Source organism: Grampus griseus (genome assembly GCF_964374135.1).
Source record: "Grampus griseus genome assembly, chromosome: 12".
In the NCBI taxonomy this organism is placed as follows: Eukaryota; Metazoa; Chordata; class Mammalia; order Artiodactyla; family Delphinidae; genus Grampus; species Grampus griseus.
This window is the reverse complement of record NC_139006.1, coordinates 47,073,294-47,099,928: the sequence shown is the minus strand read 5'-3', so window position 1 is coordinate 47,099,928 and position 26,635 is coordinate 47,073,294. Positions and strand designations below refer to the sequence as shown.

General features: G+C 44.4%; 1 protein-coding gene across 3 annotated transcripts in view; it reads left to right on the top strand.

The window, feature by feature from the left end:
• The window catches only part of B4GALT6 (beta-1,4-galactosyltransferase 6), a gene marked incomplete at its 5' end in the record, with an annotated part of 62,526 nt that overhangs the window by 20,625 nt on the left and 15,266 nt on the right, over positions 1–26,635 (top strand). For 2 of the 3 annotated variants that reach the window (XM_082667220.1, XM_082667219.1), the window contains 2 exons: positions 5,073–5,186; positions 23,078–23,202. In XM_082667220.1, the coding sequence (XP_082523346.1) occupies positions 5,073–5,186; positions 23,078–23,202 (239 nt within the window). Of the gene's footprint in view, positions 1–5,072; positions 5,187–23,053; positions 23,203–26,635 lie in introns of all 3 variants that reach the window. The other variant, XM_082667221.1, reaches the window with a different exon arrangement.

Genomic DNA, 26,635 nt, shown 5'->3' with positions numbered 1-26,635 from the left:
AGATTCAGCAAGCTCTTTATGCCCAGCTTTTTCATCTACGCTGTTTCATAGAACCATTAGAATAAAATGAAGATCTGGCATTTAGCATTCATTGTAAAAGGCAAATAGTACTATTCAAAAATAAAGGATTCCTACCAAAAGAAAAAAAAAATCCTCCCTCTACATGAAGATCTCTAGGTTTCTGAGAGAGATGGAAATGTAAATAGCTACTTATAATGCAGTGATTTATTTCTGCACAGACTTGTACAGATGAAATCTGCCAAAAAGGAGATAATGGACACTAAGGTTTACAAAGAGCTAATTGAGCTCCAGGGGAGAGTTGATGAACATGTATTGACTCATTTAAAATTTATCACTTAGACTTCCCTGGCGGTCCAGTGGTTGAGACTCTGTACTTCCAGTGCAGATGGGTTCGATCCCTTGTCGGGGAACTAGGATCCCAGATGCCCCTCGGCATGGCCAATAAAAAAGAAAATTATCACTTAGATTAGATCTTAAAAATTCTCATCACAAGAAAAAAAGCTGTAACCGTGTGAAGTGATGGATGTTAATTAGCCTTGTGGTAATCATTTCACAATATATACATGTATCAAATCATTATGTTGTACACCTTAAACTAACACAGTGTTATATGCCAATGAAAATAGTTTTCAAAAAACATAATATTTAACACTTAGTGGTAAATTGTGATATTTCTAAGTACATTTGATTCCAAAAAGGAGTTTTTAACCCTGTGCCTGAACGTTCTGAAGCACCAAGTGTAAAGAGATGTATGTAAAATTTTTGTAAAGAAACCATGTTCTTTTATAATCAAATGGTGCCTTGCCTTGTAGCCCACAGAGTCAGTCAAATTAAGAAAACAAAATGTATTCAGTGAGCAGTTATCAAAACAGATGACAAGGGTCACGCAGTGTTAGAGCTGGTAGGTTTGTTAGAAATAACCCAGTACACTTCCTCATTTGGTGGATGCATGGTCAGAGGCCCACAGACATCGCCAGACTGACATGACAGGCTAGCAGTAAATAGACTGGAATGCTCATTGAGTTTCTGTTACCTGCTTTAAGCTGCCTTTTGCAGGGAAACCAAAGCCCTGGAGAGGTCTTCTTTGGTCCTGTTCTCCTAAGGTCCAGTGAGAGCTGAAGAGGGGACTTGTCCAGCAGTTTTCATTCTGTGTTTCCTTTTCGTTTGGTGTGGCTCTGGAAGGAAGAAGGCAGGGGCCAGGTCTCACTGTGGTTTCATCCATTCATTAGATGAAATAATGTCTACATTTTACAGCAGTTGTGGTGGATCAGCCTTCAGTGCATTGTCATGCATCACCTTTTAAAACTCCTGATTTGGGGGCTTCCCTGGTGGTGCAGTGGTTGAGAGTCCGCCTGCTGATGCAGGGGACACGGGTTCGTGCCCCGGTCCGGGAAGATCCCACATGCCACGGAACGGCTGGGCCCGTGAGCCATGGCCGCTGAGCCTGCGCGTCCGGAGCCTGTGCTCCGCAACGGGAGAGGCCACAACAGTGAGAGGCCCGTGTACTGAAAAAAAAAAAAACAAAAAAAACCCAAAAAAAACCCTCCTGAAATGAAAGCAGTGGGTTATACTCCATGGGCCTCACCACTTTTGTAGGAATAACGATTTTGTGGGTTTATTACATCGGAGTCTCCAAAAGTTTAAATCATTGTTGGCTATATTATCAGTTGTGAAGTGTTTATTTGCAGTAAGTTTCTACTATGTTGTAGGTCCTTTATTAGATGCTAGAAATCAAAGGCAATTTGATTTCAGTTAAAAGAAGTTTATAGACTAATGGCAAGGGGGTGGATAGCCTTACATACAAAATACTTTGGGATGACGTAACTACCACTGGACACAGTACTTAAGGGATACAGATGCTTTTATTAGTCTGGCAATAAGTTGAGATCCTTATGATCATTTGTAATGATGTAGCCAAGAATAACATGTTTAGCTCCAAAACTTCATATTTAAAGGACATGAATATACTGATACTGCATGTCTTTAAGTTTTTTTTTTTTTTTTTAACATTAGTTCTTTGAAAACTGATGAAAGTGATCCATGAGTTCTTTTGTAAAAAAAAATTCAATCATTTTGGCATGAGAATAAAAAGTGAAACAGTCCTCCAGCCCTCCTGTTGCCATGAGACTCCCCAAAGGGAGCTGCTGTTAACAGTTTGTGTTGCAGAGATGTCTGGAGAGCTTAAAATCTCTGTGAGTTAGGTGTGGATTAATAGAGTCTATAAATTATGTGTGGCTAAGAAAAGGGGCCCAAGCTTTAATGACAAGAATTAATAAATTATTTACAGTAAGAAAATACCCTTATTTAAATTTAACTACGTGACATTAAGAAATTAAGAATGCGTGAGTGTTAATGTTTATCTTCTTCAGCATTATATGAAAATGAGCACACACACTGCCTTTGGAACACATAAAGGCAGTGCACTCCCAGGGACAAGCTTATCTATCTTCTGTTTTCAGCTCCTACAAATGCATTGTGTAGAGTAGATGTTTGGCTAACATAGTGGGAGTCCCCATAAAAGCAGAACTTTTAGTTTTTTTTACTATAACTTGAAATTTGATATATATCTAGATATATATTTTTAAAGGGATTTAAAAAAAAAGAAGCAGAACTTTATTGGACTTCCTTACACTTATTTTATGTTTAGTATCTTTAAATCTTTCAGATATCTATGGGTGAGATACAGAGTATGGGCTCCTAGAGGGGTTTCCGTGGTGTTAGTCCGTCCCTGTGTGTCTTGGCGTACAAAACAGCTAATGTCCACTGAATCCCTCCCCCTCCTTTGCCTTAGAGGATTTTCCTTATCAAATGCTTTCCAGGGCTCCTCTGGAGAAAGGCATTGGGGAGGATTCTGTTACTGGGGCTTTCTGACTTCCTGGTGGAATAGGCCTTAGCCATTGTACCATCATTGGTCCCTATTTATCATGTTGGGGTTTTCTGGTAACACACTTACCTTAAAGCCTCCTTACTGATGCCTTTCCAAGTTCGTAAGGTGTTTCCACTTATTCATAAGGGGTTCCGCTCTGCAAGGCCCCTTCCAGAAGGTGGGCCTGAAGGTGGGGTGTGTCTCTTTGCTCCAAAGTGCCATCCTGGCTCCCAGGCTGCATCCCCATCTACGGTATATATTTTTTTTAAAGAATTTCTTCAGTTTACTTTATTATTTATTTATTTATTTGTCACACCACGTGGCTCACAGGATCTTAGTTCCCCGACCAGGGACTGAACCCAGGCCCTTGGCAGTGAAAGTGTGGAGACCTAACCACTGGACTGCTAGGGAATTCCTGTCATCTACTGTATTCTGATGATGAGTGAATATTTATGTTAGGCCAAGCCATGGACGGGAGGTGTTTGGTTTTCTTTGACTCTTCTCACATGCTTCATATTCAATTTCCAGGATTCTGCGGTGAGAGGGTTTAGCTTTTACAGTCCAGTAAGGCTGTGATTTTGACCTTCAGCCTTTTGCTTGCTGGTCTCTGGCTGACAGGCCTCTCTTCTAAGTCATATGCCCGTTCTCCCCCTTTCTCACTCTGCATGCAGGCCAGTTCTGATAGGAATACCTCTGTTATCAGAGCAGATTACTGAAGACTGAAAGTCTTCACATTTTCCTAAAGTGTCTGCTAGAACTTCATTTCCTGTGGGTACAGGGTTTGTGATCCAGAAGACAGATGGTAGTTTAATCAGCGGTTTCCATTTCTCATCTCTTACTCACCACATGTTGGTCTCATTCTCTCAGACCAACTTCCTCTTACATAGCAGGAAGCTGGCAGGTCATGGTTCCCAGATTTGCATCTCAGAACTTTGTTCCAGAAAGGGACTGAAATGGGAGCTCCTTGGTTCCAAGTTTAAAATTCCCAAGGCTCTGACTGTTCCAGGTTGAGTCAGGGGCTCATTTCTAAAGCAGTCACTCCTAGCTGAAGTTCCTGAATATGCATATGGGCTAGGGATTGTTCTGAGCACTTTGTACACTTATCTTTCTGAAATCTGAAAACGACAGCATGAGGTAGGTGCAGATGAGAAACTCTGTTCTCTTGCTTTGTACCACAAAGCTAGTGCGTGTTGGGGCAGGATTTGAACTCAGCACTTGACTTTGGTGCTCTAAACCGTACTCTCGGTGTTCCATAATTTGCTGACTCTAAAGATAATGGACCTAATGTAATAACAGCTCCAGGGCTGTCTAGAAACTGCAGCCCACGGGTTGGGAATGACTAATTTAAGGACTTTAAATGGGCTGTATTACAAAAGTCAGTTGAGTGGGTAAATCGCAGTTTCTCAAGTGTGAGGCGATGAGAAAACATTACTCCCACCCTCTGCTCTGTGGATGTGGAAGCAGTGTGCTGTGGCTGTGTGGCTGTCCAGAACACCCTGGGCTGTTTGATACTGAAGAGGATGCCCTGGTGTACTTTCACTCCCTCTTTTTTTTTTTTAACACCTTTATTGGAGTAATTGGAGTATAATTGCTTTACAATGGTGTGTTAGTTTCTGCTTTATAACAAAGTGAATCAGTTATACATATACATATGTTCCTATATCTCTTCCCTCTTGCGTCTCCCTCCCTCCCATCCTCCCTATCCCACCCCTCTAGGTGGTCACAAAGCACCGAGCTGATCTCCCTGTGCTCTGCGGCTGCTTCCCACTAGCTAGCTATTTTACGTTTGGTAGTGTATATATGTCCATGCCACTCTCTCACTTTGTCACTCCCTCTTTCGAAGTGGCTCAGCTGGGGGAAGGGTGGAAACACCTGTTCTCTTACAGTTGCAAATGGGCCTGCTCTGTGTGTACGCATGGATCGGGCCTTGTTGCTCCCCAGACTTGTCCCAGCTTCCCCCGGGGAAATCGTGCTGAGAGGTCCCGTCTGGCAGTGGTGAAGGGTGAATGGGAGAGTAGTCACGGCAGCTGTATTTTGCTTTTCTCTAGTTCTTTATAGATAATTGCTTTTACGTACTGCTGCAGATTGCAGATTGTAGTCTTTACACAGTGACGGTGACACATTTCATACTAGGAGCAAAGCAAAAGACAATTTTTGGGTTGTAACTTTTCTCTCTCTCTCTAAGATTATCCTGAAGGCAATAATTCAAGTGATTATCTTGTTCAAGCAACAACGTATCTTCCGGGAAACTTCACATATTCGCCATACCTCCCCTGCCCGGAAAAGCTGCCTTACATGCGTAAGTTTCATCTACTTTTGACTTAACTATTTGCTTGTATTATAATAAAATGAAATCGCATGGTTTGAGCACACCACCCTCAGGCCATTATTGGGGGTGCTCGTATTCATATCACGTAGCATGTTATTTGACTTTCTTTTGAGAGGGGTGCAAAGCAATTTTTTGGGAGGGGGAGGAGGATTGAAAAGCTAAAGAAAAAGCTTATGCCTTACCCAGAAGTAATCTCACCTCTGTTGTGAGTTTGATGTGTGTTCTTAAAATTATCCTTAAAATGATTTTAACACTATCTTTTACATAGATAGGAAATTAGAACGTTTCAAAGGTTTTAAGAAATTATATAAATGATTTTAAAATTACATTTCCTTCTGTAACTTGCTTTCTTAATTATTTTTTGAGAACTGTCCGTGCTGATACATAGAGATCAGTTTATTTCCCTTCACTGTCCTATAGTGTATCTTTGAATAATTGAATACATGTACCACATTTCATTTACCTTTTTCTCTGCTGATGGAAATTTAGGTTGTTTCTACTGTTTTGCTACCACAAAGCAGTGCTGTAAGGAACAACATCATACAGATTTCCCTGTGCATGTGTGCTTGAGGGTTCATGCCTAAAAGTGGAATTGCTAGGTAGGCTGGTGTGGTTGCACTCCACAGCCGCGGTACCAGTTTATATCCCCAGGGGCAAAGCGTGAATGCACCACTTTGATATTGATGGACTTTAAAAATTTTGCTATTCTTATAGATAAAACACTTTTTGCTATTATGACAAATCAAAAAAGGTATCTTGTTTCAGTTCTTACTTTCTTCATTACTGGTGGGTTTGAGTGACTTTTCCTGTGTTTTTGAGTAGTTTTGAGTTTTCTCTCCTGTGACTCAGTTACCGTTTTATCGGTTCCTTATTGGTTAATTAGATTTTTGTTTTGATCAGTGGGAGTTCTTTATATATATTCCAGCAGTGACCTATTGTCTGCTATATGTGTTGCAATTGGCTTGTCTTTTCATTTTGTTTATGGAGTCTTTTATTTTATAGACGTTTAAAATTATGTTTCTAAGTGTATCAATCACATTATTTAAGGTTTTTGCTTGTTTTGGTCTTAAGAAAGCTTTCCTTATTACCCGAAAGCCGTACGAATACTCTTTTATTTCCTTCCAATAATTTTACAATTTTGTTTTGAATTTTCGTGTATAATATGACGTAGGGATCAAGATAACTGTATTTTAAACATTTTTTTCAAAATTATGAAGATAATACATTATCGTTTAAAAAAACCTCTATAATCAGTCAGAAGCCACACGGCTGTTATTTTGCAGCTTTTATTGTTTGTGTCTCCCTCCTCTGATTTTAAGCATACTTTGTACATATAAGTTAGTATCTTGATTTTTATGTAATTAAAATTCAAATAAACGTTATTTTGAATTGCTTATTTATCCACGTGTCTTAATGTCCTCAGTATCTAAGGTGTGTTTTTTATGTCTTTATGTTACTTTTCTTTATTGAGGAAGTTAGTCTTTGCCTGTCATGTTTGTAGGATTTTTTTCAGTATGTTGTTGATAGAGATATCTGTAATAAAAAGTATGATTCACCTTTTATTATCATCTAAGGCCATGGTTCTCACGCTCTAGGGTACATCGGAATCACTGGACAGCCCTATAAAACACACATTGCGGGGCCCACCTTCAGAGCTTCCGAGTCAGTAGATGTGGAGTGGGGTCTGAGAATTTTCATTTCTGACAGGTTCCCAGGTCATGCTGATGTTGGTGATCCTTGGGCCACAGACCCACTGATCTAGAATTGATCCTGGCTGCACCATAGCTTTCATAATTCTGGGACCCAACCCCGAAGTTTCTCATTTTATTAATTAGCTGCAGGGCCTGAGTATTTAAGAAAAAATTCTCGGCTGATTCTCATATTGTTATGTCCTTGCTGTCCTGTAATAGAGAATGAAGCTATGGTTTTTGTGGCTATGTATTTGTCGTTACTTTGTCACTGCAGCCTTGGCTTTCTAAAAATGAATGTTTTTGTCTGTGTAGTACTGAGACCACTGGGTGTAATGTTCTGTTGAAATATTGATTACAGTAATTTCATTTTCATAATTTGCATATTCAAGGATTTATAGTTTTAGGAAATCTTTCTGTTCTTGGTTTAGTTGCCATTTTCTTAATTAGTGCTTTCTGGGTACTAATTGAAGTCTGTTTCAGAGCGTCTGCCTGCCAGGCCTTGCCCTCCTCTCCCCTGGCCCCGTAACTCATAAATGCTCCTGTCACGTGCTTGAAAGATTGTGTCGCGGCTGTTCTCACTGCCTTTCGCTGACTGTCTTGGTGACCCGCTCCTCCCCTCTGCTCCCATCAGTCTTGCATTCTTCTGCAAGAGAGGATCACACCCGTTTGGCCAGCTACCTTTTCACAGAAGGCCTCCTCATGGCTCTGCTGGCTTTGGGTCCAGCACCAATTCCTTGTCCAATTAGCTGTGGCCAGCCTGATGGGATGATGGTTTAGTAGAAAATATGCCCTCATACAGATAACTCCTTAGGAAGGGGCCTGACACGAGCCATCCTGGAGAACCCCCTCACTAGTCCTGTGACCACTGCAAAGTAGAGCCTCAGTTTGCCTATCTGTAAAATCTGGGATTATATGCCCACTTCACAGTGTTGTGAGGATAAAGAGAAGCACAGTGCTTGAAGCTTGGTAGACGTTAATTTGCTGTTCCCTTTCCTTTTCCTCATTTCTTTGAATGATGGAGCCAGATTTTACGATAATCAAGGGAGTGAGAAACCTAGGAGAAATGTGTGGAATTAAGGCATTTTTTACTTAGCTACGCATCCTTAATTTGTTTTTAATTAACAGAATTGTTTCCCATTGATGAAAGAGAACAGCATAATAAAATACCTATGTATAAAAATCTTATTGTCATATCACACAAAATAATTGAATACCATACCTCCCCAAATAATAGTCAAGGAGAGTCTGTGTAAGAAGGTGATCTACTTAGATGAAAACCATTCAAGTATGTATGATACTGAATTCCTGTAATCACCAGAAGGGAAGTTAAGGCTTAAAGTTGTTGTTTGATTATCTAGCTGTAACTTGTTTTTGATTTTTGTTGGCACTGGATTACCATAAAGATGAAGTTTGAACTTCTCCAGTTGGAATTCACATAAAGTTGATTTCATGGATTTCAGCATTATTTCACAATCAATTACAGTGTAAAATCTATTTTAAATGTTATTTGTACAATATGAGTGAATACTTCTTTGTTATTGTTAGTATTTATAGGTTCTCCAGAGGGTGAATCCACTTTCAGTTTTATTTTATTTATGTGACACTCTCCGTGCTAACAATTCACTTTATCTAGAGCTGAAAAATAATAAGTGCTTAGCATGGATGTTTTGATTTTCTGGATGAGGTTAGAGATGGAAAATGTCAGTTGTGCACTTTGCATTAAAATGAAGATGGACTTACGTGTAGATTTCCTATCTTTTAATTCCTATTCAAATAGAGTGCATTTGTAATGACTTTTATATATTTTGTCCTTAGCATTTTTGGAGTAGTTGCCTTTGTGGTTTAACCCTGATAGTTTCTATAGTTGCTAGCCTTAGGAGCATAACAGAAGCTACAAGGACTTTTTGAGATGAATTTATAAACTTCAGAGAAGCTCAGGTAATGCTTAATGTAACAAACCATCATGCCCACGTTTATTGTAGAAAAGAGTGATGGGGGCCACTGCAGAGGAATGGAGCAGTCGTGACCCGCCTGCAGCCGCCCCTGTGTTGTTCGCAGGGGCCGGCGGGGAGAAACACAGCTGAGTATGTGCCTGCCGGCTGGAGCGGGTTACACATTCGGAGGAAGGGTTGTTATGTGATGAAAGGGAGACAGCAGTTTCCTTCTGGAAGGAAAGAGAGACTTCAGAGAGAGGGAACATTGGAAGTGGGTCTTGCAGGATGGTTCAGCAGGTAGCTGAGGGGGCAGTGTCCGAGCACAGGAGGCCCTGTGTTCTGAGAATGGGGAGTGGTCCGCTGGGACTGGGGTGGGTGTGTAGTGGGATGTGTGCTGCATAGGGAGGTGAAGGGCCCTGTGTAAAGGACTCACCAATCCGAGGGCTGCCTGGGTTCCATGAAGCTGTCGGCATCTGTGTGGTGGGCATCAGAGGGAACGGAGTCCCTGAGAGTGTGTGCAGAGGGTTGATTTACAGCCTGGTGTGTATCTCTCTAAGATAAGGGCACATGGTTTTCCAAGGGTCTAGGGACAAAATAGGGTAAAAACAGAAAACACTGCTTTTTTAAAAAAAATTAATTTATTTTGGGCTGCATTGGGTCTTCGTTGCTGCGCACGGGCTTTCTCTAGTTGCGAGCGGGGGCTACTCTTCGTTGCGGTGCTCGTGCTTCTCATTGCGGTGGCTTCTTTTGTTGTAGAGCACGGGCTCTAGGTACGCGAGCTTCAGTAGTTGTGGCACATGGGCTCAGTAGTTGTGGCTCGTGGGCTCTAGAGCGCAGGCTCAGTAGTTGTGGCACATGGGCTTAGTTGCTCCGCGGCATGTGGGATCTTCCTGGACCAGGGCTCGAACCCATGTCCCCTGCACTGGCAGGCAGATTCTTAACCGCTGCGCCACCAGGGAAACCCCAGAAAACACTGCTTTAGGGAATGTAACCTTCATCTGCTTTAGGTAGGTACATGGTGTGACTAGGATGGTAGCTTGGAAAGATGATCCTGATGAGAAGTTGAAAATGGATGAGCATGGGGAAGTGCCGGGATCTGGAGGGGCCGTGAGGAGCTTCCTGCAAGGGCCCCAGAGGAACAACGGGCACGTGCCGGGGCTGTGGCGCCAAAGAGAAGAGACGTGGTGACCAGCTGAGGGATCAGGGCTGCTTTCCAGGTTTCTGTCTCGGTGGCCGTTAACTGAAACATATAATGCGGGATAAACCTCACATTTGGAGAACGGGGAAGTGCATGAGTTCAGTGTTGGGCCTGTTCTGTTTAAAGCTCAGGAGAGTTCTTTTGGGGTCTGAATTTCTTCAGAGGGATCTGGGCTGGAGATGAGAGGAGGGGAGGTCCTACGAGTGGACCCCTGGAGAACATCCATGTCTGAGGGGCAAGGGGAGGTCAGCAAAGAAGGGAAGGCAGCCAGGGACACAGGGGAGTCAGGGGACGGTGTTCCAGAGGACAGCAAGGAGAGGGCTCCACCTTGTCACATACCTCAGAGCAGGTAGAACGAGGGACTGTGAAAGGCCATTGAATTGGGCACGAAGAACACTCACGGAATCACAGTCGGCACAATTCCAGTGGGGCGGCAGCGTGAGAAGCAAGATACACTGTCCTGAGAAGTGACTCAGAAGTCTGTAAAAACTAGTTGGTTTAAAACAAGGACGTTTGGGACTTCCCTGGTTGTCCAGTGGTTAGGACTCCGCCTTCCACTGCAGGGGGCCCAGGTTCCATCCCTGGTCGGGGAACTAAGATCCCTGCAAGCTGCATGGCATGGCCAAATAATAATAATAAATGAATAAAACAAAGAAGTTTGGTGGGAAAGGGAAGGAGACTGGGGGGAAGGAATCTGTGGAGGAGGTGGGGTCAAGGGGACAACGTTTTAGGAAGAGATGGACTTAAGTGAACCTTAAGCGCTGCGGGAGTGGAGGGGAAGACTCTGGACAGATGGGGAGTGAAGGGAGGAGAAGGGAAGCATCCAGGGAGCCTGGATCTTGGAGAAAGTGACAGGACACAGAATGTGCTCGGGTTGAAGAACTGGCCTTGGAAAGTAGTAGGGGGACACCTCCTGCCCTGAGGCGGGAGTGACGTTCATTTGGAGATGAGGGGGGGAAAGTAAAGGAGGTTCAGGCCTGTTGCTTCTGTGTTCCTAATAAAGTAGGGGAGGCCAAGAAGGATGAGGGGGATACGTGTGAAGGATATGTGTGAGGGGGCGGCCAAGAAGGATGGAGCAGCTTGTAAAGGAGGAGTAGATATTTTGAACGTTGTAGGTCATGCAAAGTGGAGTCAAGCAATCATAAAGGAAAAGGTGCTCACTAACCGGTTAGCCAAGAGAGCCCTCCCTACCCCGTGGGGGTCAAAATGTACAAAGAATATAACGCTTGTTTCTGCTGAAAGCTTACTATGTTTAAGGCAGTAAATTAGGTACTGTCACCTCAGTGGTGGGATTATGTGCTTACGTGATTTTCTTCAGTGGTATTTCTTGGGTGCAGAATTTGAGCATGGAAAATTGTTGATCAGGTGTGGCAGGTCAGGAAGGGAGGGAAAATAACAGTGTTTGTGAGTATATGGGTGTGTCTTAGTCTGTTCGGGCTGCTATAGCAAAAATACCATAGACTGGATGGCTTAAACAGCAAATATTTATTTCTCACAGTTCTGGTGGATGGACGTCTAAGGTTAAGGTGTCAGCAGATTCGGTATTTGGTGAGGGCCTGATTCCTGCTTCATAGATGGCTGTCTTCTTGCTGTATCCTCACATGGTGGAAGGGGTGAGGGATCTCTCTGGGGTCTGTTTTATAATGGCACTAATGCCATTCATGAGGGCTTCATCCTCATGATGTAATCAGTCCCCAAAGGGCCCACCTCCTAAAACCATCACATTTGGGGTTAGGATTTAAAAATATGAATTTGGGGGGTGGGGAGAACAAACATTCAGTCCATTGCTGTGATTGGGTGAAACTCGTGGAGCTGGGTTTCTCTACGTGTGGTCCAGAGATGATCTACACCAGAAGCCATGGGGATGCTGGTTAAAAAAAACCTGGGTGACATATATATGGAATTTAAGAAAAAAAAAATGTCATGAAGAACCTAGGGGTAAGGCAGGAATAAAGACGCAGACCTAGAGAACGGACTTGAGGTTATGGGGAGGGGGAAGGGTGAGCTGTGACAGGGCGAGAGAGAGTCATGGACATATACACACTAACAAACGTAGTAAGGTAGATAGCTAGTGGGAAGCAGCCGCATGGCACAGGGATATTGGCTCGGTGCTTTGTGACAGCCTGGAGGGGTGGGATAGGGAGGGTGGGAGGGAGGGAGACGCAAGAGGGAAGAGATATGGGAACATATGTATATGTATAACTGATTCACTTTGTTATAAAGCAGAAACTAACACACCATTGTAAAGCAATTATACCCCAATAAAGATGTTAAAAAAAAAAACAAAAAAAAAAACCTGGGTGGCCACAGAGGTCAGTTCAGAGGCTGAGCCACCAGAGCAAGGCCCAGACCACTCTGGGCAGCATCTCCTGTTGCCACTTGGCAGAGATCACAGCTCCGATCAGACGTGCCCAGAGGTGCCACTCCTGGGGTCCTTAATGCCAGAAGCTTCTGCCAGCACTTTTACTGAAAGACAGTTTTGCAGAGTGCCCACGTCCTCATGTTCACTTCTGTTTCAGAGTCACCTTCGGGTGCATCTTGTCACTTGACTGCTTCTCTTTGCTGGAGAGGTTGGGAGAGTGGAGAGGTAGCTTCTTCCTCTGGGAGGCAGGACTCAGTGGCGGGCAGTTCAGGCCCCTGAAATGTGTTCAGGTAAAGCTGGGTGTCCACAAACATGACCCACGCATGTCTACTGACACAGGGGCTTTGAGAATGGGCCCGGGACTTCCATTCTCAACAGGCAGGCCTGGTGATTCTTAGCCACTCCACCAAAATTAATCAGCTGCTTTATTAGGAGACCATAGGGACAGGAAAAATGTGGAGACAGCAGAGAGAAGCTGAAGCCAGAACTGACTGGCTTTCAACTCTGACACTGCCAGTCATTCTAGGTGACAGTGGTGCCCAGGGTGTGAATGTGGAGCTGGGTGTTACATGCAGGATGTCCAGGGAGAGGAGGGCACCTCTCAGTGAATGTGGCTGCATATTGGAGGGTGGTTCGGCTGAAAGTCGTAAACTTCAAAGGAGGTAAATTTATGAAAGAAGGAAGTAATTAATTTTTGTGAGGTGTAGGTATAATCTGCAGAGTACCTTCTTATATGCCTTACCCCCAAGATTGTGGACCTCAGGAAGTAAGCACTGAGCACAGTTTGAAAGGAAGAATAGTGTTTCACTTAAGATGAGGAGTGGAGGTGCTATTCTAGAAAAGACATTGAGATGCAGTGTATGGAAGCTTCTTGGCAACTGAATGGTTTGAGAAAACACATTGGAAAAGGCCAGAGTGGTGTGTGATATACCATATTTTCGTGACAAACCACATCATTAATTTTTTTTTTTTTTTTTTTTTTGCGGTACGCGGGCCTCTCACTGTTGTGGCCTCTCCCATTGCGGAGCACAGGCTCCGGATGCGCAGGCTCAGTGGCCGTGGCTCACGGGCCCAGCCGCTCAGCGGCATGCGGGATCCTCCCGGACCGGGGCACGAACCCGTGTCCCCTGCATCGGCAGGTGGACGGACTCTCAACCACTGCGCCACCAGGGAAGCCCCTGTGGGACATCTTTTGTACAAATGTCTTAAAGGCATATTTTAGCACCTGATGGAGCCAAGGTTTGGAAATGCAGGGAGGAAGGAAGCAGAGGGAGGTGAGACGGGATTGACATGGCCAGCTCTGTCATTCCTGCTCATCTGTTCATGCACCCATTCGTTCATCCATCCATCCATTTATTCATTCACCCATCCTGTGTCGAGGCATTGCCCTTGATATTGGAGATGTGTGACTAAACAACCACTCTGTTTAGAATACTAGGATTTGGTCACTTCAAGAATAATTGAGTAAGAAGTTGTTTGTGTAGGTAGACGTTATACAATTGCAGAAGTTGAGAAGCCAAAGGAAAGCATTGGACGTGGGCAGTTTCTAGTGGTGGCTTCAAAGGCGGCTGTGTGTGACTGGGGGCAAGATGACTCATGGAACCTTTCAGCCTCTGAGCTGCCCTCGGTCAGCCGCCCAGAGGGTGGGGGAAGGGATGTGCCATCTTATCGTAAAAATCGTTTTCTGACTTCAGAAGAGAATTCACCTGAAGGGATATTTCTAGAGGAAATTCAGGGGTTTCTCTGACAACGTCGTCAGGTCTTTGGGCAGTGCACACTGGGAACCCTGAGGGTAAAATACTGACAAGAGCCAGAGTATGCAGAATTAGGCTTTAGATACCAAAAAATACAGGTAGGCCCCAAACTGAGTGAAGTAGTCACTGAAACCTGTTGATTTATGGAGAAAACAGCTCTTTGGCTAGAGATGATATGCCTTACATTTTTTTCTTACATTTCAAGTAAAATTTAAATGCAGGTAATTCATATGTATTGAATATTTGCTATTTTAAGAATTATACTTTAATAGAAAAAATAATATCCTAAACCATGTCATGTGATATGTTGTAATCTACACAACCATAAACTTTTGATTGGGGCCTGTGCTGTTCCAAACGGATCCCAGGCCACTCAGGTCCCACTTCCCAAAGCAGGAGGCATCGTTGCACGTCTTGCCAATTCATGCTGAATTGGCATTAGAGTGAATGTGCCGTGTAGCCAGTGGTACAACCAAGTTATTCCCTCCCACACAACACAGAAGAGCTTGGCACCTAGGCTTTGTTGCGCAGCCTGAGAGGCAGCTCACCACTGACTGTCTTCTTCCACTTTCCTTCTCGGTAAGTGGCAGCCTCTCGTCTCTTAGGCGTCCAGTTTTCCTGCTCTTGCCTTTCTAACCCTGGTCCCACCTTCCAAAGGGTGAAAATCATTATTTACATTGTTTATATTTGTGTGCTGAATGATTGCACTGCTGGGTAAATAGATTTCAGCCAATAGATATGTTTTTCGACCTTTTAATTTCTAACTGGGGAGAGAGAGCGTGTGTCCCCACTGGAAAACCTCAGGTGCAGCACAGAGTGGAGGTGGGGATCTGTCCCTGGAGCTCACTGGGTCCTTCCTCTTCAGTTGCCCTTGAAATCTCAGCAGGTGAAGTAAAGGGGGCGGGTCTGGCTGATTGCTTACTTCTTTGAAAGTAAAGCGGGATGCCTTCTCTCCCGGCTTTAGAGCACTGGAATGCTTCCTTTTTTTTTTTCTTCTTTTTTAAATTTTTATTTTATATTGGAGTATAGTCGATTTACAATGTTGTGTTAGTTTCAGGTGTACAGCAAAGTGATTCAGTTATAAATATACATATATCCATTATTTTTCAGATTCTTTTCCCATGTATGTTATTATAGAATATTGAGCAGAGTTCCCTGTGCTATACAGTGGGTCCTTGTTGATTTCCTATTTTATATATAGTAGTGTGTAAATGTTAATCCCAAACTTCTCATTTATCCTTTCCCCCACCTTTCCCCTTTGGTAACCATAAGTTTGTTTTCTAAGACTGTGTATCTGTTTCTGTTTTGTAAATAAGTTCATTTGTATCTTTTTCTTTTTTTGTTTAGATTTCACATATAAGTGATATCATATGATAGTTGTCTTTCTCTGTCTGACTTATTTCACTTAGTATGATAATCTCTAGGTCCATCCATGTTGCTGCAAATGGCATTATTTCATTCTTTTTTATGGCTCAGTAGTATTCCATTGTGTATAAATACCACATCTTCTTTATCCATTCCTCTATCAATGGGCAATAAGATTGTTTCCATGTCTTGGCTGTTGTAAATAGTACTGCAATAAACATTGGGGTGCCTAAGTATCTTTTCTCTGGATACATGCCCAGGAGTGGTATTGCTGGATCATATGATAGCTCTATGTTTAGTTTTTTAAGGAACCTCCATACTGTCCTCCATAATGGTTGTTTACATTCCCACCAACAGTGTGGGAAGGTGAAACAATTTCTTGAGTGAAACCTGGAGGGGACACCTGGTAGGTAAAGGAGATGAGAGTAGCCTTAGTGGGTGCAGTAGGGAGGAAGGACTTGAGGTCCTGACCACAGGCTCTCGAGAGGTTCTTTCCACTGAGGGTAGTTTGGAAACCGTGTCACCACTAGCTCAAGGACTACCTCAAGGACTTGAGGTCCTGACCACAGGCTCTCGAGAGGTTCTTTCCACTGAGGGTAGTTTGGAAACTGTGTCACCACTAGCTCATTTTCTCCGTGCCTCTTCCTGGCCACTCTCTATAATATGCCCCTTTCCCTTCACTTTCTATGCACAGGAAATAAGTATTCTAATACCATGTGTTGACTAGCTGGAGCTGGTATATTAAATTAAGAATTTGCAGATTATGACCTGTTTGAATAAAGGGGCATGAGCCCGCCACACGTGGTTAGCAGGTAGCTCCCTCAGCATCTGAGCTCCTACTTTGGGGAAGTGGAAACCACAGGGTTGTTTTGATGGAAGGTGCAGTTTCAATACACCCACACCAAGGAAGTAGAGTCATAAGCTTTCTTACTTAAGGATCCTGGGAGCTGCGGAGGAGGGTGCAAAGAGCTGGTGGGAAGGACAGTCTTCCGTCCCAGGAGATGAGAGCAGGGTACCAAGCACCTGTTTCTTATAAGGTGGTTGGGGCAGAGGTCACAAAGTTCTCTTGGCCTTAATTCTAAGCGGTTGTTTTTTGTTTGTTTGTTTGTTTTTTTGTGGTACGCGGGCCCCTCACTGCCGCAGCCCCTCCCACCGCGGAGCACAGGCTCCGGACGCGCGGGGTCAGCAGCCATGGCCCATGGGCCCAGCCACTCTGCGGCACATGGGATCCTCCCGGACCGGGGCACGAACCTGCACCCTCCGCATCGGCAGGCGGACCCCCAACCACTGCGCCACCAGGGAAGCCCCTAAGTGGTTGTTTTAAAAGGTGCCTCTGGAAAAGCAAAGTGGGAACTTACGGCAGGAATCCTAAACTCAAGCCCTTATCTAGATGTCCAGACACTGGATGTGAGCAGGGTTATCACACTGTTAAATGCCTAGGCAGCAACTCAGAAAAACAAAAGTTGTTTTTCTCATCACAGTTGATCCCGTGATGCCTCACCGTTAATCTTTAGGGAAGATCATAGGCACTCTCTGGACGGTGGAGATAGTAAAAGCCCCTGGCAGGGTTTTGATCTCCCAGCACACGAAACATTTGAGCAAAGCAAAAATTCCATCAGCAATATCACTAGACAAATGACAATTTGAAATCCTGTCTGTAACCACTCTCCCCCCATTAGTTGGGGTCTAGCCAAGAAGATAAATCAAAGCCCTTGGATAAGGTTAAGATAGGTATTTGATTTAAAACTTAGGTGAGATTGTGGAACACTAGTACCACATCTCAGGCCATCTTTTGTAAATTTGTCTGAGTTTGTCCAGAATTATTAATATACACACAGCAGGTGGTGCCCCTTACAGCACATACACCTCCTTCCTGGGCCAGTGAGTAATCTAGAGCTAAACGGTTACCCAAGCTGTCTGTGCTAAAGAGTCACACTGCAGCTGCTGCGCTAAGGCTGGCCTTTGGTCTAACAGCCCAGAGTGCTCGGCCGGCTTGGCTCCCAGGGTGGGGTTTGCTGTAATGACGTGTTGTTTTATGCTCAGTGCAGGGTCACCTTGAGGCGCCTCAGTCCTGTTGAGGGTAGTAGCAGACCTACTCCCAGTGTACTGGGGGTGAATGTGGCAGGCTTTGACATGAGGGGGCAGAGAGCTGAATTGGGGGTGTCTGTTCAGTGATGTGAGTGTTCTCAGAGAGACTGAAGTGCCCTGGAGTGAGCAGACAGGACTCCGGGGTGCGGGGAGGTGGAGGGAAGGAGAAACGCGTGGAGAACCACGTGTGTGACGACACCGGGGCCCGGGACCCACAGTGGGCACAGGCTGCGGGATCAAGGAAGCCAGAGGAGTCAGGGTTCCCCCCCGGGTGGCAGAGCTGCAAGGCCCAAGATGGTGGGGGATTATATTCCTTGGGACCAGGTGTGGGTCCTGTTCCTCCATGTATGTGGTCAGGGCATCTATACCCATGTCAGGAAAAGGTAGGGTTAAGGGGCCACCACTAAAAGATTTTTAAGAAAGGTTGTTCCAGTAGTGACTTCTGCTATCCTACTTGCTATGCCTTGTAATTTACAGGGTGCCCTTCATTTCTGTTTGGAGGGGTTCGGGGAAGCAATGTAATTTGGGCTCCAGTGTCAATGAGAGCATCCCAGTGGATAATTAGAGAAGTGAACAGGTGATTGTCCCCAAGAGGAGGGACAAGCTCGGGGAACTGCAGGGTCCCTAGGACAGGGGCCTTGGTGGCTGTCACTCTCACAGATCAGGGTGTGGGATCCTGGGTTCTGCTGCTGGGGCGGGAACATTCTGAGAGGTGACAGCATCATCCCTTGGGATGGGACCACAGTCTCCTGAAGAGCCGGCAGCACCTGAACAAAGGCTTCTAATTTGCGTTCAGCTGTCCCGAGATTAAGTCATCAGGGACCCTGATCTCTGCAGCTGCCAGTATGGAGAGCTTGTTGCTCATCTTGCGAGGGAGGCCGAGCTTCTTCCTTCTGTCTCTGTGGGCTCAGAGGCTTGGAGGGGTCTCTTTCTCTGTAAACAAAGCTCGGAACCAGTTCCAAAGACCCCTAAGAGCCAATCAGTGCCCTTCTCCCTCTTCTTTTGAACGAATTTTTCTAAAAACCCTTGCATTTCTATCATGGTATAGTTAGGTGTCTCTGTTCCTCATTCACACTGGCCATCGTTGGATGTTTTGGTATGATGGATTGTAACAGGGAATGCCTGGGACAGAGGTCGCCTCTTCCCTAACTCCTCTGCTGCCACCTCCCATTCTAGGGGGTCCCAGTCAACTGCTGAGGGTCAGGGTCCACCTCCACCTCCACCTGTGCAACATTAGCAGATGTATTGGGGCAAGCTCCAGGCCCCAAGAACGTAGTAACCTTCACGACTTGGCATGTAGATATGCCACTGTGCTCCATAACGCCCAAGCCATGGGGGTCTCACAGGCTTCTAGTAGTTTTTTAACATCCTCTGGGGACGTGGGAGGAGCCGGTACCAAGCGCTTGGGGCCCCACTTTTAGCAGCATGTGATGCGCTTGCCTTGCAGCGTTTTGCCTCCCGGGTGCCACGATGGCCCTGATAGCGCTGCCTCCTCAGGGGTTAGGCCGGCTCCCCAGGCTCAGCACCCGGTCCTGACACGACACAGTGGGCCCAGCAGCCGGCCTGCCCCTCCGGCTCCAGGGCCCTGGGGAGCTCTCCTTGGCTCCCAGTACATCATAGCCTGTCCCCCAGCCCTGTCCCTGCGTGGGGGAAAGAGGCAGAACCTGACAGTCCAGGTTAGCTCGCCTTGGCCCAGTGCCCAGACTTGGCATGTGTGATGGTCGCCAATCACCTCCACACCTGACCCCGAGTGGGGTCTCCTTTGGAGGATAATGGGAGACAGAGCTGCTTCAGACTGGGGCCTGCTGGCTCGTCTCTGCAGCGGAGTCTGACCTTTTACAGCACCAACAGTTTAGGGTGGGGATTCTCAGCAGAGCCTGGCGGCACAACACACAACAGTGCAGCGCAGCGGCCCTTACTGCCGGCCAGCAGTGGATCCTCCCAGGGAGACTGAGCGGTCTGGAGGGGGAAGAGAGCCACCCGCAGCTCCAAGGCATCGGATGGGTGTACAGACTGCGCCCACGACCCCGTCCTCTTCTTCAACCATATTCAGCAGCTGGAGCTGCTGTACTGAATTAAGAACATGAGGATTATGACCTGCCGTGTGAGGGGGCACCAGCCACCCTTACTGGTTGGCAGGTAGCTTCCTGGGCATCCGAGCTCCCACTTTGGGGAAGTGGAGCCCAGGGGGTCATTCTGATGCAAGGTGCAGTTTCAGTACACCCACACAAAGGAAGTAGAGTCTCAGGATTTAGTCACGGATCCCAGAGGGGGCCAGGGCACAGTGAGGCGGGGGAGTGCCGTCCTCTATCCCAGGTCACCAGCCAGCAGGAGATGGAGAGCAGGACGGCAAGCACCTAGGACTTAAAAGGTTGCCGGGGTAGAGGTCACTAATTTTTTGCGGGCTTAACTGAGTGTTTATTTTAAAAGGTTCCCCGGGAGAAGCAGAGCAGGCACTTAAATGGTGGGAATCCTAAACTCAAGTTCTTTCTTTTTTAATAAATTTATTTATTTATTTATTTATGGCTGCATTGGGTCTTTGTTGCTGCGCGCGGGCTTTCTCTAGTTGTGGTGAGCAGGGGCTGCTCCTCACTGAGGTGCCTGAGCCTCTCACTGCGGCAGCCTCTCCTGCTGCGGAGCACGGGCTCTAGGTGCGCAGGCTTCAGTAGCTGTGGCTTGCGGGCTCTAGAGCGCAGGCTCAGTAGTTATGGCTCACAGGCTCTAGAGCGCAGGCTCAGTACTTGTGGCGCACAGGCTTAGTTGCTCTGCAGCATGTGGGATCTTCCTGGACCAGGGCTCGAACCTGCATCCCCTGCATTGGCAGGCGGACTCCCAACCACTGCGCCACCAGGGAAGTCCCTAAACTCAAGTTCTTATCTAAATATCCAGACCCTGGGTGTGAGCAGGGGTATCACACTGTGAAACGCACAGGCAGCAACTCAGAGATAAGTGGTTGTTTTTTCAGAGAAACAAAAGTTGTTTTTCTCATCACACCCTGCTGCCCCCCCACCCCACCTCCACTAATTAGTGTTTATTTTCCTTTCTCTCTCTTTCTGATCACACACTTGCTGTTTTTAGCGGTGGCGCTGCCTGTCCTGGAGCCTGTCCCCCATCCCTTCATACCCACCCCCAATAGCGATGTTGTTATTACTCCTGGCATGACAGCCTCATGCCACTGGGTCATCTATGGCCTTCAGCCAGTAAGATATTAAGATTTCAGATCAAAGAGCAATAAGCACATAGAAAAGCTGCTAAGGGTCTCTGAGGAATGTGAATGGGGGGGCCGATGGAGAGGGAGGTGAACTTCGGGTGCCTTGGGCATCAGGGATTGTAAGTGATGGACACCAGAGGCCCTGTCTACTGAGGAGAAAGATATAAGGCCTGTCTCTTAATTTGCTGGCACATGTGTGTTCAAGATGAAAATTAAACGCAAATGATACTGGAGAAAACTGCTGACAATAATGTTGGTTACAGCTGTTGAAGCTATAAAGCTGGAAAAAGGCAAAAAAATTGGTTTAAAAGTGCATAAGGAATACCAACTTCAGTTCCTTATATGAACGGCTTATTATTTAGCCTAATTACTATCATTTTAGGAATTATGCATACCGTTAAATGCATCAGATTTCTTTGTGTGAATTTTGTCTTATTACAGTGCCAGAGTCTGTTTTGTCAGCTGAGTCATGGTCGTCTGTACTCACATTGACCGATGGATCTTACATTTGATCTATCCTTTCTGTGTAAGTTCCTAGGTTACTCTTTAGGTAAATCTGACCTTTCTAAGATTAGCTACTTTGCATATCTTGTCACACTAAAGGATGGGTATTTGGTTATAAAAGACAGCAAACATTGTCAGGAGAACAGGCAGACATTAGAAGATCGCAGATTTTTTTCCTCGCTTACTCTGTGGAAGCTAGGCATTTACATTTTGAAATACTTCTCTTGAGTATGCCTGAGTGCTTCGTGGAAGCCACTGACGGATGTTCCTTCCTACTTAGGATGAAGAGTGGGGATGGGAAGACGAGTGGCTGTGAAACCTTATAGAATATAGAATAGCAGGAAGAGAGGAAAGGAAAGAGGCTCCGTCGAAGAGGAACTGAGTGCTTTACAGTCATCCCTCAGTATCCAAGGGGGATTGGTTCAAGGACCCCCAGGGTACCAAACTCTGAGGATGCTCAAATCCCTTTCAGTCAGCCCTCCATGTGTGGGCTCTGCATCCACAGATTTCAACCAACCTTGTGGATATGGAGGGCTGACTGTATGTGTGGAATCATGGCCACTGAGCTCAGAAGACTTGAAATGGGAAACCTCAATAGTTGTTGGTTTGTATTTCATGAGACAAGGAGGTGAAAGAACTTAGTTTTGTTAGTCCTTAGTTCTCTTAATTCTTAGTTGGTTTTTTGTTTGTTTTTGTTTTTGCGGTACGCGGGCCTCTCACTGTTGTGGCCTCTCCCGTTGCGGAGCACAGGCTCCGGACATGCAGGCTCAGCGGCCATGGCTCACAGACCCAGCTGCTCCGCGGCATGTGGGATCTTCCCGGACCGGGGCACAAACCCGTGTCCCCTGCATTGGCAGGCGGACTCTCAACCACTGTGCCATCAGGGAAGCCCCCTTAGTTGGTTTTGATTGAGGTAATGGAAATGGTTTTCCATCCAAGAGTCATTCCTGTTTCCATAGTATATGTTAGAAAAACTGTTAGTAAAAACATTTCTAGGAATATCATATATTTGTTAATTTGGAGAGTGAGTGCTTAGTAGACCAGGAGCATCTTAGAAGTTTATAGTTTTTCCGTTTTGCATGTCAAGGGGATGCATGGTAGGTGCTCAAAATAAATTTGTTGAATTGTGTTTGTGAATTCTCTCTCTGAAGAAATGTCAGTAAAGTAGATGACAGTAATAGTAGCTAAATTTACTGAATGTGTACCTTTGTGCCCGGCATTGTTTCATCTAATGGATACAACCACAGCGGGAGGCAGGTGTTACCATCTCTTTTTACAGATAAGGAAACTAAGGCACAGAGAAGTTAGATAATTTCCCCAGTACATAGAAGCTAAGATTGAGCTCCCCGTCAAACTTAACTGCTTAATTAACTCTTACGTACTGTGTGTTCATTGTCTCCTGTGTTGATTATGTTGAAATTAAAAACTAGTTTTTAAATACTTGAATAAATTGGAATGATAAGCTACATTGTAATGACATGCAACCATTTCCCAAAGAATATTATAATATTCACCATATTACTCAAAAGCAAAAAGTTTAAGTGCTTTGATTTTCTTTGGCTGATTTACCAAAGATAGTAGGATGACCATATAATTTATCATCCAAACTAAAACTGAAAGGTGATATTAACAATTATATGGTGATAACAGGAATAAATGGTACCGTCTCAGCAACTACATTATGCCATCACCCTACTGATTGTTGTTTGTCTGACTTCGTATTAAAACAATTCTTCACATTTTTGACCTTTTAGGGGGATTCCTCAATGTCAATGTAAGTGAAGTCAGTTTTGATGAAATTCATCACCTCTTCTCCAAGGATTTAGATATTGAGCCAGGAGGTCACTGGAGGCCTAAAGACTGTAAACCCAGGTGGAAGGTGAGGTCCATTTTTTCATAAGTAGTGTGACTGTTACTATGCATTTGAGGAAAAGTGTGTTTGATTCAGAATATACAGTCAAATCCCTTTGTCTTGATAAATTTAAGACATCAAAATGTTTGTGTTTAATGTGTAAGTATTCACAGTCCAAATGTGAGTTAATCGTGTTACCTGTGAAGCTGAATGGCACCTGTGCGTATACAGATACATGCTCCTGTGTTCAGTCTCTTGGAGATCCTGGTGATAAGTACCTTGCTTGAGATTGGCTTGGAAAACAGATGATTTTTCCTGTTCTGTTTGGAAGAGAGGCTGTGATTTCTTTGCTTCCTGCTGCTGTCCCTAGTGGTTACTGACACCTACAGGCATAGCCCCACCAAGGCCTGGAAACAGTGGTTTCCAGTTGGGCCCAGCATTGGGGTTCCTGAGTCCCAGCATTCTAAAGACGCTGCTCGGCGGTCACTGCAGGACACAAAACGAAGAACTTCGGGCTCTTCTTTGCCTCTGTTTCAGAAGACAGAGCACAGGCTTTTAATCTTTTTGATATATCAGAATCCTACTTTTAATGTTTTGTTTGAAAAACTATAAGGAAGTGGGCCTGCCCCTGCTGCTTAAAAAAAATTGAAAACCATGGTTTAAATCAGAGTTGTTCTCAGTACTGTGAAATTGGTTAATAAGCGCGTGTTCATGTAATGTTATGTTTGAATAGGAAACAGCATTTATGTAATTCAAGTGAAAACTACATATGATTAAATCAGATACTACATCCTGAAGGATTGTGCTTTAGCCTGAATTGGAAACAGTTTCCAGTTCCTGTTTTAAACATCAGTATTTTGCTAAAATGTTTTGTCTTTTGGTACCAAAAGAAGTCACTCCTAGGAAGGAGAATTGTATGCTGTTAAGCTTATGATAAAAGCCCTCTGACTTAAATGGCCTTGAACTCTTTGTGTTTGGGGGTCTTGGGGATGTGTATTATTTACGTCTGCATCCCTAACGTAGAGCTTACCCTCTCTTGTATAAAGGGGAAGTGCCAAACCCAGTTTTGTTGAGTTGAGTTTATGAGACAGATACATGTCTTGTTACAAATTATTAACTAAATGTTTGGGGTTTTTTTCCCTCAAACAAGTTGTAAAGCTGCTGAAATGGATTCCAGTACAGATTTTGGCAACACATTCTATATTACAGTTGTTTTATACTATTTCCCAGATCAGATTCGGATAATAAATGAATTTTTTCCTATTTCATGATTGAGTTTCTTCACATTTGTATATAAAATATGGCCCAATTTACATAATGTTACTTTAAAAAATGTCCTGGGCAAAATAAATTCTTTTTCTTACTTAGGTGATGAGTATGTACGTTGAATGCTAACAGAAGAAAAAGCATACTCAATCACAAAGGCTGTGGGGTAGAATGGAGGTTGGTTCTCAGAGGTATATTAATACACGTGATGTATACCTCTCACGTGTGCACTGTGTGGTATAGCAGTAGGATAAGTTGGGATCAGGAAAATTAAGTCTTCTTGTCCTTTCTTCAGTGGTCTACATCAGATGTTGGATTTTAAATTTTAGCATTTGTTTTCACCTCATTTTCTAGAGGAGAGGTATATCTATATCACACATAAGTAGTTTCTACTTACAGATTTTAGTAGACTGTAAACTCCAGTGAATCAGTAGGTAACAGTTTTGAAAGTGAAGTTTCAGGAGCCAGCTAATTCAGGGATCTAAAAATTGGCTTATTTTATTTGGGAACTATATGCTACCGTTGCTCTTATTTCAGTTATGCACAAACCCTTCTCAGAATATAGTCTCTAGTTCTGAGCTACGCAGCTCAAGGTATGAGAGGGAATTGGAGATCGTTCAGAGGTGACCTATACCTGCTATACTTAATCAAACTGAGTTGAGAGAGAAGGAAACAAGAAGTAACTAGATTTATGTGAAACATCTGCTATCAACTTGATTGTTAATATTTGAGGATCTTTTTCTTTTTAAAAAAATACCAACTAAGTTCATCAAAGACCAATCAAGTGGAATTAATCTTCTAAAATTAGTGATTTCACCAATTCCTAGGTATTTTGAACATCGCAGGTCGCAGTGGAAGATTGAGCACAGGTCGGGTGCCTTGTAGAGGCAAGATTATTTCTAAAAGGGAGGTTGGCAGAGGAGCAAAGTGATGCTTTTCAGGTCATTAAAGTGAAGTGTTTACCTGTGATGTTGCCTGTGTTCCATTCAGGGTTCAGGTGGAGGCCTGAACCACTTTGGTCTAAAACCTAAGCCTTTAAAGAATCAGGCAACTGCTTGATGGGGTTATCTGCTCGGAGGCCTGGAGTTGTGTTTCTAGTCCAGGGTTCCTCAAAGATGGGTCTTAGCCACGTGTTTCAGAGCTACCTGGGATGTTTGGTAAAAAAGAAGATTCTTGAACTCAGTCCTCAGACATCCTGATTCTGTTGGTGGAAAGGGACGTGAACCTGCAATTTTTATCGCGTGCCTCCTGTTTAAGAAGCTCCTGTAGGCACTGGAAGTGAGGGGGAGGGGAGGAGGGACCTGAAACACTGCAGGAGAATGAAGGCTTGGCAGCTTCTACTCTGTTCTGTCTTAGTCAGTGGCAGACAGCTAGTGCACCCTGAAAGGTAGGCAAGTCAGCAGCCATGTCATTTGGGGACATCGTAGCGGTAGTGTGCTTGAAGTTTGAAACTAGGGCAAAATCTTGGTGGGGAAAATTTATGTAGTCAGCATTTTTCTTGCTAATCTCTTCATGGTGAGTGTAGGAGAAGATGAGCAAGGATGAAAAATAGGTGCATACATTCCGTAAGATTAGTGGTTTTAAAGTGGGAGCAAAGTGCGTGTGGATAATTTTGCTTGACCAAGAGGTGGTGAGGAGAGATTCATGAAGATGACTCTTGTTTTTCCGAAGGTAATGACCAGATGTTTAGTTCTATCTCCAGTGGAGATGCTTCAACAGGAGAGTGGCTCCAACAGCAGATTAGGGCACATGTAAGAAAGAATGTCCTGAAACAAAGGCTATTAAACCTTGAGATAAATTACCACAGAATACCGAGATCTTCTCTTCCTAGACAATAAATTGTAAACTGTTGACAGTGAAATTCCACAGCCAAAGGAAGGGACGTGCCAAATGAATTTTTAGATGCTATTTAGCTTTGTTTTAGTAAAAAATTTACTTTAGGCATATTCAAAACCTTTGATAACTGTCTCATTAATATGTGGACATGCATTTGTTGTAAAAACGACAGTTTAGCTTCTTTGAACTTGCCATGACACTGGTCATTTTCTTTCTCTTATAATACTCTCAGTTTCCATATAATATTAAGGAAAAATCAACTCAATATTTTAAATGTTTTATTGAAGAAATTACTGTATTGGGGCCATGACAACCTTTGTTTATTCTTAGATGTTCAACTGATTACTCAGCCTCATTG